The 12,162-nt window shown below is 42.0% G+C and overlaps 1 protein-coding gene across 1 annotated transcript in view; it reads right to left on the bottom strand.

Annotated features, from left to right (window-relative positions):
- Positions 1–12,162, bottom strand: part of Npl (N-acetylneuraminate pyruvate lyase) — a 38,713-nt gene that overhangs the window by 13,909 nt on the left and 12,642 nt on the right. The window contains 4 exon segments of the mRNA XM_087194416.1: positions 1,013–1,088; positions 3,664–3,721; positions 9,548–9,635; positions 11,383–11,456. Of these exon segments, the coding sequence (XP_087050542.1) occupies positions 1,013–1,088; positions 3,664–3,721; positions 9,548–9,635; positions 11,383–11,456 (296 nt within the window).

The raw sequence follows: 12,162 nt of genomic DNA, 5'->3' as shown, positions 1-12,162 counted from the left end.
CAGTACATAAAAAAAAAAAAATTCAACCAGTTTGGTGCTCCTCACCTCTAGGAGAGGACCAGACAGACCAGAGCCTACTACTCTTTACTGAGGAAGAGTGACTCCCTGCATCCTCCCAGATGAGCTCCAAAAGCAAATTACTGCAGATGATGAATAATCAAGCAGAACTGCTTAAACTCTGGATGCAAATGAACAGTAGGAAAGAGAATTTTATGTACTGTTTCTCAATACTGTACTGACTTTGTGATAAATATTTCAGATAAAATTACTATAATTCATTATTTTGCCTTTTAGAAATTCTGCTTATATAAAAATGTGCAAAACCACATGAAAAAACTTTAAAAATATTCATTCTAAATTCTCAAATTAGCAATATTTAAGTTACTTATCAACATCAACAACTTTGTATCAACTAACAATAGGTGATATTTCATCATGATTTTGAACTATTATATATTTAGATATAGATTTATTTAATCATGCATAGAAATGACATCTATTTTTATCCTTTTAAGCTTTATGTTTCTTTTATTGCTAATCAATAAAGATTAAAAAGTCTTGGTATACTTGGATACATAAATAGTTTCCATGGAGAAGGAATTGGAGGAGAAAGTTCTGATGTATTGGAAGACAAAGAACAGTTTTGCTAAATCTCTTTTCAACTTCATCATTATTCATCAACTCTCAATAGAACATGTAGTTTCAAAATGCTATTCTTGTACACTCCACTCTTTTGAGAAAAATAGTTCCATGCTTTGGCATGTGATTCTGATATGTATATAATTGACTGGATAGCACCTACCAAATGGGGCTCAATAGATGATCCAATCAGATTACTGGCAAAATAATTAAAGCAATCTCTATTATGGATCTAGGGGGAAAAATATTCTACAGAACCACTATACATTGCAACTTCCAGCCTGTATGACTTCATGTATTAAATATAATCACTCTGAATGGAAGCAAGAAGTAGATAATGTGAGGCACTGTACATTTAGACCCATCTATTTACCTTTGTTCCATGGCTTGAAAAAGAAAGGTGCAATGACAGCAATGCCATCAGCTCCTATTTCTGCTGCATGTTGGGCCTTTACAAGAAGAACATACTATATTAAGTGATTTATTATAGTCATCTGCAGCTTAGATATCAGAGTACCACTAGAGTGGAAAAATAGGGCTAATTAATGACGATGTCATTGCCAGGAAAATCACAGGCTGCAAAATAGAGATCCCTAGTGGAGAAAAGCCATGCACTTAATCTTAATACTTCTTTGGAGTCTGTCAGTGCAAAAAACCTTCCTAAGTTATAATTGAGTAGAGATTCTTCCAGGTATAATTTCTCTTCTACTGCTCAGCCTACTGGATGATATTACCTTTCTTATCTAGTGGCAGGTTGGGAAGGTGGCTGAGAAAAGCTAAGAAAAGATTAAACACATCACAACAGATACACTGCACCATGGTTCTGATGTTTTCTCAGATTCTCTTAGAAAAAAATTAGTATTTCCTCTTGCTGTGCACCCATAATATTTTTTTTTTTGGTACTGGGGATCGAACCTGGGACCCTGCGGTTGCTTGCGAGGCAGGCAGCAGCACCACTGAGCTAAATGCCTGGCCCTCACTCATAATATTTTTAATCTATCTCAAGTAGAGCACCTAAACCTGTATCACACTGTAGGACAGCTGTATGTGGTGACTGTCCTCCAACTAGAGTGTGAGTGCCCTGAGAGTGGGGCTCAGATCTTCACCCTTGTGTCCAAGTCAGTCACAGAGCTGGGCACACAACAGGGCCTCAGCAGATACTTGTTGACTGCTTCCAAACCTGCTTCACCACCTGGGGAAAGGGGCCTTCTGGTGAGACTTTGACTTGTAATATCTGTATCTAATAGATATGATTAACTTTCTGTAGAAGTAAATTAGAGCTGGGCATAGTGGCACAAGCCTGTAACCCAGAACTCGGGAGGCTGAGGCAGGATGATTACTGCCAGTTCAAGGCCAGCCTGAACTACACAGCGAGACCTTGTCTAAAAAAGAAAAAAGGGCCAGGGATTTAGCTCAGTGGTTCTGCCACCTGCCTTGCAAGCGCAAGGTCCCGAGTTTGATCCCCAGTACCAAAAAAAAAAAAAAGAGAGAGAGAGAGAAGTTGAAGTTTGGGATATAATTCAAAGACCAATCAGGACATTAGTTATACCTGTATACTTTCAGTAACACAGAATCAAAATGTGATGTATTTAAATCACTTGTTTAGTATTCTGTTTAGGAAAAGAATAGAAGAACAACATTAGCTGAAAGCAAGGGAAAAGAAAATACCCCAGAGAGGGTAGAGAGCAGTGCCTATTCAAGCATCATCTAGTGGAGAACTATGGACAAGCAGACACCAGTATTATTTCCTCCTCAGGAAGACTTGTCCCAATTCCAGGAGATTATCCCTACACCAGAAAATTATCTCTAAGCCAACCCAGTGGATGACAGGATTTTTCATATCTTGACATGACAATACTTTAAAATACATATCACATATCAGAAAAGAAAGCAATTGAAAAGAGAAATTGTTTACACCATGCTACTGTAGTTAAAAGAGCAAATCAAGGGCCAGGGATTTAGCTCAGTGGTTTTGCCACCTGCTGCGCAAGTGCAAGGACCCGAGTTTGATCCCCAGTACCAAAAAAAAAAAAAAAAAAAAAAAAAAAAGAGCAAATCAAGGCTGAGGAAATAAAGTCTCCAAGTTCTGATTCCAGCCTCATCAGTATAGAAATATGTCTTCCCTTGTGGTTTTTCTAAGGACACCAAACTGCGATTTTCCAAGTATATATTATGCATCTCACTTCTAAATCCAAATAATAGGATAAATAATGAAAATTCATCAAGAAGATATTGGGCTAGATCAAGTTATTGTAATTTTTCCAGTTAGAATATCTAAGTCCTGAAAACATGGTTACTTTGTAGTAGTTCAAGTGCTGGGCCTTATGATAAACAATTTTAAGTATTTTTGTGCTTTCTTTTCCAATTCACTCAGGCCTCAAAACCACCATCATCTGCTTTTCTGCCAACAACTTTAACTCCTTCCTCTCTTATCTTCTGTTCTCCCTAATGTGTTAATCCCTAAACCTACAGCAATCCCTGTCTGCATTCTTGTTCCTATCTTCTAGTTGAAGAATGTACCGAGAAAAATTTCCACCACTATGTAAATAGTGGTGGTATGACAGATTTATAACTGACAGTAGGTTAGTTTTTAACCACCAATAGACAATCCTTCTGTGTTTTAGATTTCTCCCCATTCTCCAAAACAGCAATTTGGCTACCACCACTCTTCCATCCATTACCCTATTTCCCATCTCCTTTTTGTCCAGCCGATGGCCTTGCCTTCCACATCACAGAGAAAACTGAAGTTGGCTCAAGATCTGCTCTTAGCCTGCACATTTAGCTACACTCACATTCATCCTTAGTTTCTTCGGGGGAAGGTCCCTCGGTCTCCTGGTGTACTGTTGTGTCGCCAGGGACCCCAGCCTCTACGGCTCCTTGCCTCCTTAGCTGGTGGCTTCCTGAGGCCCCACACCTCCCCTCTTCCAGCAGAGCATCACTTCATGCCAAATATTGTGCTAATACTAATTTCGGCTAAAAGCGGAGGGTCTTTATGGCTTCTCCCAGATGGATCTGCACACATACCAGTTCTTGTGACTCCTTCAAGCTCAATGCTCCTACATGGATCACCACCTGGTCCAACCTACAAAAGAAAAAACACTGACAGGTTCCTTGAAGTTTTGGCCGCACTGTCCATGTTTAGGTTGGTTTTTGCATTAGTTAATACTTCATTAATCTCAATCTCAAGACCGTTCTACAGTGATCCATTATAAATTAATCTTATTGTGATCTTTTTTTGAAAAATGAAAAATATTTAATAACACCAAAAATCACAATAAAACAAAAAAGTAGTAAAAGTATTACCACTGGGTGTGGTGGTGCTTTCCTATAATCCCAGCACTTTGGGAGGCTGAGGCAGGAGGATCGCATTTCAAGCCACAGCTGGGCAATTTAATGACTTAGCAAGACCCTGTCTCAAAAAACAAAAAACAACCCCCCAAAACCCCAAAAAGATAGAGAGCTATTAATTTAGTGCTGACAAAATCAGCAAAAGCATATGAAAATACTCTGTCCTCATTTAGTGAGTAAACTGGCCATCACTCCAAGTTATTTTAAATTGCCTTTTTCTTCCCACCTCATTTGCTACTGCTGTTAATTGTGACTACCTGATCAGAAGAACTCAGAAAATGTTAATTTTTTTGTATCCTGGCAGTAAATTTTATGCCACTTACTCAAGTGTAAGTAGAAAGAGAATTTTTGTACATCAAGACTGCAGCATTATGTACTGAAAACATGTCTTAATAAAAAAGTTTTAAAAAATGACAATGGTAAAATTTTTTTAAAATGACCACGGGCATGATGGCACATGCCTTTAATCCTAGCTATTGGGGAGGCTGAGACAAGAAGATCACAAGTTTGAAGCCAGCCTGGGCACAGTAACAAGACCTCGTCTCAAAATAAAGCAAAAAGGACTGGGAGTGTAGCTCAGTGACAGTGCACTTGCCTGCATTCACAAGGTCCTGGTTCAATCTCCAGCACTGTAAACAAGCAAACAAAAATACAAAACAACCACAGCAAGGCAATTCTATCAGGACAGAATCTGCTATCCAAATTTACCCACACTTCTCTCAACACCTGGAGACAGAATTCTTTCAATCCAAAACTTCATGTCAAGGAAAGGATAGGAGTTAGAAGTATGGGTGAAGGGCTTGACACAAGCAACACAGGCTCTCCAGGCAGGCAGAAAGGCGCACGTGTGCTCAGCTTCTAGCCCATGAGGGATTCTGAATGCACGCCTGAGAGCTGGTTCTAACAAGAGCAGAATAGCTTTTTATATCTTCTCCAAGGCAATATAGATTTTCAAGTTGCTTTTCTATACATAATTGGCACAATAAACTACGAGATAGAGAGGATAGTCGTGGGTGGCCATTTTACAGATAAGAAAAATGAGGCTTAAGAAATTCAAGACTAAAATAAATAAGAAATTGAAAAACTAAAACTAAAAATTAGTTCAACACTGGGACTAAATTGGTGACATAAATTTAACTATATCTTTACTCAAAAAGTCAAGAATCATTCAGTTCTCCCTTTGAAATGTTTTCTATTGTTTTTACAAGGAGGAAAGAAAAAAAGAGTCTTTTGATTCTTATTGAAAAGAAGTGAGGATGGGCGAGGTGGCGCACGCCTGTAGTCCCGGCTCCCAGCACTAGGAAGATCACTGTGAGTTCTAGGCCAGCCTAAACTATATAGTGAAGACCCTGTTTCAAAAAAGCCAAAGGGCAAAAAAAGAAGTGAAAAAACAAGGCAAACGGGGCCGAGGGTGTAGCTCAGTGGCACCATGCCTGCCTGGCAGGCACAAGGTCCTCGGTTCAGTCCCTGGTATCACAAACAAAACAAAACACCACCACCACCAACAACAAAAGAAATGAGTTAAACGACAAAGGAAAAGAGAAATCCTCGAGTGGAAAAAGGGAAGGCTGACCTCAATCTCTTAGTGTATTGAGGACTAAGGGGAGCTAATTCCTTGTGTTCCCTTCACATGCGCAAAGGAAAGCGCAACTACAAGCTGTTACTTTACTAGACAGTAGCTCTGATCTCACAGCTTCTCTTCCTCATGGCCCTTCCGCAAGGCCTCACTGTGCCACAGGAATGTTCCCCTGGGTTGGCTGGAAGAGGAATCTAAAGCTGTATTTACCAACATCCATGGCAACACAGCACCCCAAAGCAGTAACTTTGAACTAAGAGGATGCAACAATGCAACAATGAGGGGTAGAGGAAGGGGAAATGTCTGTCAACATCAAACATAACTAATGTAACTGCTGTTAATACTCTAGGAAATAGGGCCGGGGATTTAGCTCAGTGGTTTCGCCACCTGATGCACAAGCGCAAGGACCCGAGTTCAATCCCTGGTACAAAAAAAAAAAAAAAAAAAGTACTCTAGGAAACAAAGGCCCGAAGATCCCAAGGATCCTGAGTTTTAGTCTGGCCTGGGGAACCTAGCAACTCAGAAAGAAGGGATGGGGATATAGCTCAGTGTGAAGGTCCTGGGTTTACTCCCCAGTACCACAAATAAAACAAAACACAAAAAAGAATGGAGCCATCAAAAGCTATTAAAATAGTAAAAACAGGAATCTTGAGCACTAAAAAAAAAGTCCAGAGAATAAAATTTAAGGCTCAACCAAACAGCAGAATTTTGAAAATTAATAACTGATTAATCAATACTTGAGTACTTATATTGATCAAGCATTGTTTTAGCCTTGGATTTGATGGTGTCGTGAACATTGACAATAGGTAAAATGCTGAGATACTTTTAGTAGAATAGGCTCCTCAAAGAGGAGAACCAGGAACTAGTCATATGACAGATGGATTCACTATAAAAGCTGTTTCTTGGGTTGGCGACGTAGCTCAGTGCTATAGCACTTGCCTAGCATGTGAGGCTCTGGGTTTAATTCTCAGCAGCACCACCACACACACACACACACACACACACACACACACACACACACACACACACAAGCTGTTTCCTATCTTTTAATTCCTCAGAATTTTTCCCTCAGGATGTTTTGCTCCGAGTCCTCAGTGTCCATCTGTGAGGTGCTCCATGTGGCTGGGGGGAGTAGCCACACTTAGTCCTGAAACAGCAGACTAACAGAGCTCAGCCACAAGTCCAGCCATACCAGCTAGGCTTCTGAGGGGCTCTGCATGCCTCAAACTGCTCTCCTGCGACAGAGACACCGCATTCCCATTCATGCCCAGGCACTGGGTTCTCCAGTGACTCTTAGTTTACTGTGTCTTAGGTAAATGAGGCCTAGCTGGGAAGCAACATAAGCAGGTTTCCATTTTCAAAGGCCAACAGAAGACTTCTGAGTGGAGAAAGGAAGGCTGACGGCCTATTTTACTGTCATCGGCAGCTTTACTGTGCGGCCTCCTTTAACCGCTCACAATCTCTTTGTCCTGGTGCTGCTAAGCTGTCACCCACTTGCTCCTCTGCTCTTCCCAGCATGCCAGACACAACCAGGGAAGGCTGCCTTGGGCTGCAACACAAACTTCCCAGTGACTTCCTGTGCAGGAGGAGGCTTCCCAAGCCTCCTGGCCAATGTGGCCACTTCTTAGTTCCCTTTCCCATTCTCACAGTGGCTGCTCCAAGCCTTGAATGTTCCAGTCAAGCTCAAAATTCCACCCAATAAATTATACTGGGCAGACATCCTGGCTTCTCAGATACCATAAATAAGGACGTTTTCACACATGGGCTCCCTCGCCTTTCCTCCTCTCCACTCTGTGCACAGCTGCACCCCAAGGGGTCCATACTCAGCTGCACCTCAAGGGGTCCATACTCTCCTGCACTTCTCAGCTATGTCTACAGCTACTTTTCTTTCTTTCAGTCACACCTCTGACACCTTCCCCCAAAGGTATAGAGACACCGCTCTTTTCTGTATCTTTAACATCTTCTCCCAAGGCAGAGTTCTTTCAGTGCACAAATATGCTCAAGACTCGCTCACTTGAAAAGATGCCTGCTCCTTCCTAATCTACTACTCCATCTCTCCTTCCCTTCACAAGAGGGCTGTCTGTGAGGCTAAGTAATCCTCTTGGCCCCTGCTGCCTGTCTGCAGCTCATGCAGTCTGGCTTCTCCACAGTAACTTACCAGTAACTTTGCAGTAACTCTCCCTCAGGTCAAGGATGACTTCCTTGTGTCAAATGGAGTGGTTGGTCTCCTCAGTCTTCCAACTACTGACTTTTATGGCATCTAATAATTATTCTAACTAATGTGATGTCAAACACAGTATCCACTACAAACAGTTGGAAGTTCTTATCTAGCACTTTGTATTATATGTTAGGTACTGTTGTAGTTTTTACACAAGCACATAAAAACAGGCTTTTTATTTTCTTCTTCTTATGGTACTGGAAATTGAAGCCAGGGCCTTCACACTGAACTACAACCCCCTCTCTTTTTTATTTTTGAAATGAGATCTCACTAAGTGTCTAAGTTGCTCAGGATGGGCTCAAACTTTTGATTCTCCTGCCTCAGCCTCCCAGAGGGCTGGCATTACAGCCATTCATGACCACAACCACCTAAAATAGGCACTGGTATCACCCTTATTTTACAAAGACAGGGTGGCTCTACAATCCCTGCTCTGGGTCACTGTGCCACACTGATGCTTTCTGTATCCCTTCTTGCCTGCAGTGACAGGATTCATTCCTCTCCTCTCCGGCCCTTCTGAGCCCTTTTTGTCCCCGTTCTCACCTCTATCTTCCATTCCTACTGTTTTTCTAATGTTTATCCTTAGCCTTCTTCTTTTCCCACTTTGCCCATGGCTTTTAATCTTTTGGGGCCCCAGATCTGACTGCAGAACAACTGAAAGCTGATGGATTACTTCTGCAAATGCTTATGGGACATACACTCAAACCTGGCACTAAATTTCAGAGTATTCAAAGTACTCAGAAAAAAAACAAAAACGAAAACAGAAAGGGCTGGGGATTTGGCTCAGTGGCGTGTGCGCCTGCCTCAAAAGTGCAAGGTCCTGAGTTTGATCTCTGGTACAAAAAAACACCCCCCAAAACAAAGTGCTCAGAAGCCATGTAAGGATCCCTAAGGAAGGCATGGGCTTCAGGCCAGCACCTGTGCTCTAGGCCTACATGGGATTTACCTCCAGTCTTCTCCCTCCACCTGAGGTAACTACAAGCACTCCCTTCTCCCCACTTATACATTTATCAGAAGGGTCAGAGTGGTAGTTTTCATGATCTGACTCCCTATTGGATGCAAAGTAGGCTGAGGGCAGAGACTTGCTTTATGTCCCTGGGGCCCTGCTGAGTACCAACACATAACAGTGCAACAGACAATAAATAAGACTTGGTGAACTGGATGTGCTCATGGAACCCTACTGTCCCGTTTATTTTACCATAGCATGAATGGGGTGTTATAACAAAAATCTGCTACTACATAGAAGTTTAGAGAATACAGAAGGTCCCCCAGTATGCAAGAGGAAGAACCTTAAACAACATGCCAAATCATATATATACACACATACATATACACACACACACACATATATACATGAATGCAAAGACCTGAAGGAAAGCGATAGCTGTTCTAAGCATCAGGCACCCTCCCTGAGGAGGGAAGGAGCATCAGCTATCACACGGAAGAACCAGGCACTCCATAGTCACCTCCACCATCCCTGCCTACCCCTTCAGCCCAGGGACAGGTAACCCTGCAGAAGGATGAAAGGCAGTTTCCAGATGGAGCCATATGAGCCTGGCAGTCTGACTGCCCTTCCACACAGGAGGGACGGGCAGGAAGGAAGGCCCTGTTCACTGAAGGCGGGACGTCCAGAGCCCTGCTCATCTTCCCTCCACCTGACCTCCAGCCCACTCTGACGGGCAGGCAGGGAGGCTGTGTCACGGGGGAAAAGCCTCACTCATTACAGCTTTTCTTAATATACTGTATCTCATTTTGTTGGAGCCACTCACTTGTTTCTCCCTTGCGCCACCCACTCCTCTGCGACCTGGCGACGTTCAGAGACGCTCAGGGACAGGCCTTCTCCTGTAGTGCCATTCACTGTTCCAAACAAAGAGTCGTCAGTGGGACCAGCCAAGGCCTTTAGCCCCTCCAGCCCCAAGTCTGCACAGGTGGGAAAAATGCCATGTGTCCATTTTCACTTCAGGCTGTCTTTTTACTGTCTTCACCTTGTCAAGAGGAATGGGACGGCCAACTGTGATCTATAATTACAAATCCAGCCTTGCCATCAGAGATAACTACTCACATTTTAGGCCAATCTCCAAATACACCATCCAGTTCTACACCTGGTCTCACATCGCAGGAAAATCAACCCCCTTCAGTACTGGCAGGTCAAGAAGGTTATAAGTAGGATTTCCTCTGCATACTATAAATCAAAAACTACCTTGTTATCAGTGCTCTACATGGTGTCAGTGCTCTAGGATAACTAATTTTAAAAAATAATTCATAAGCAGCACAAAGCACAAGCACTTTTTGTACCAAGCATTCACATATTCCCTTATTCTCACAACCCAGCAAAGCAAAAATTATTTTTATTTACAGAAGAAAATATCATGACTGAAACACCAAATAATTTAAACTGGAACCCAGAATCATGTGATTCCAAAACTCATCTTCTTTCCTCTTACTCTTCTATTCAACCATCTCTAACTAATGGCAGGAAAATGCCAATGGCAGTAGGGTACATCACTGAGGCCTCAAGTGCAGGGCTACTCGGAATCTCAAAGCACTGAGCGTTGGGCTGGAATGGGGTAGCTGGGAAGGCAAGGGAGAGGAGAAAGCAATGTTGTTCTTTGGGGTCTTGAGATACAAGTACGCTCCAGTCATAGGGATGAATGTTCCTGCTCCTTTTCTTTTCACTATGGAAACCTATACCCCTCTGAGGAGTACAGATCTGTCTCCCCCACCATGGCCTAGAGTTGTAGGGAGCCACGGAGTAGCTCTGTAATCAGATCCAGGTTTTGACATGAGGCCTGGGTCTCTTTTTCACACAAAAATTCAAGCCCAACCTGGGCAACTTAGTTGCTCAGGGAGATTCTGTCTCAAAATAAAAAATAAAAGGAAGGCTGGGGTTGTAGGTCAGTGTGAAGATCCTGGGTTCACTCCTCAATACTGGAAAAAAAAAAAGAAAAAATGAAAACCCATCAAGGAGCTGAGAGCCCAGAATGCCATACAAGAGACAGCTCAATTTGTTCAAGATCTGTTTTTTCCCCCAACTTTCCCTGTCTCTGAAATGAGCAGAGATAAATGCTAGACCTGAGGTTCCTTTGTGTGTTGCATTAGTCTTTCTTCCTCTCACAGTTTGCAAGCTCAGACACAGACAGACCAAATCCCTCTCCTAAGTGGCTAAGAGGATTTTGTTCTTACTTAAGAGGCTTAGCTGTTACGCTACCACTTCCATGACCTAATAAAAGAGTATATCTGAGCCACAATTTTCATTTCTAAATGGAGATAAAAACAATTCTGTATCAGTTGGCATACCACCAAATGAGATCATGAGGTGCTCTGCAGATCAAAATAGGTGGATCTGGGCCAGGGATTTAGCTCAGTGGTTTCGCTGCCTGCTGCGCAAGGGCAAGGACCCAAGTTCGATCCCCGGTACCAGAAAAAAAAAAAAAGACACAAAATAGGTGGGTCTACAAGTTCTTATCTCTTAGTTAGCCTAGCCAGGGTCTATCCTAACCCATGATACAGTGAATCTATGACTTCCTGGTCAATAGCCAGGTAAGATCTATCTTATAAAGACTGAGCTACTACGGATAAGCAGAGAAATCTCAAGGTAACTTACCAAAAATGTTCTTCACTCCCTGTTCTTTCACAAGATAATCCACATACTGACCAATTACTGAAAAGTTGATTTCTCTAAAAGATAGGGGGAAAAAATTAGAAAGAATGCATATTTAGTCATTTAGATGATATGCAAACAATTCCTAGGTCTATAAACTGCTCTATTTTGTTAGTAGTTATTAAAAATCCATTCGGCCAGTTTGTGAAATTCTTAGTCTGCTCTGAATAATGCTTCCAGTTTTCTTGCTATTTTTATGAATCTAGTGACTTCTCCACCAGACTTACCTGTGCTATGTGTGCCTCACTTAAATGAGCAAAACACTATTAGTTATCAAGAGAGGTTTTACATTTAAACTGCATCTCAAGTAGTATTTTAAAAGTATTTATCTACTTCTCTTTTGCTCTTTTTTAGGAAGAGTGATGCTTGGGGACAATGGTGAGATAAGAACTTAACATTTTCTATTTGATGGGCAACAATCATTTGTTAGGCTTATAAGAGGAAAATTCACTCAGTAATTTAAGAGTTTCAGCACTTAACATTTGGGATAACAAATAGAGACTTGAGCCCATCTGAACTTGCTAGTTTCATACTGAAGATCAACAGCTGGAAAAGAGCTTTGCTGCCACTTTGCTTCTCAAAGTGAGGTCTGAGGAAAGCAGCATTGCTATCTGATGCAGTTCCTTAAAAATGCAGATAAAAAAAAAAATGCAGATCCACAGATGGCCATACACGCCCTCCCTGGGACCCACCTGCACTTTGTAGTCTGGGACACTGACCTTG

The sequence above is a fragment of the Heterocephalus glaber genome, unplaced genomic scaffold, assembly GCF_053883595.1.
Source record: "Heterocephalus glaber isolate CG9 unplaced genomic scaffold, H.glaber_assembly_v1.0 deba00001600, whole genome shotgun sequence".
NCBI lineage: Eukaryota > Metazoa > Chordata > Mammalia > Rodentia > Bathyergidae > Heterocephalus > Heterocephalus glaber.
This window is presented reverse-complemented; position numbering and strand designations above follow the sequence as displayed.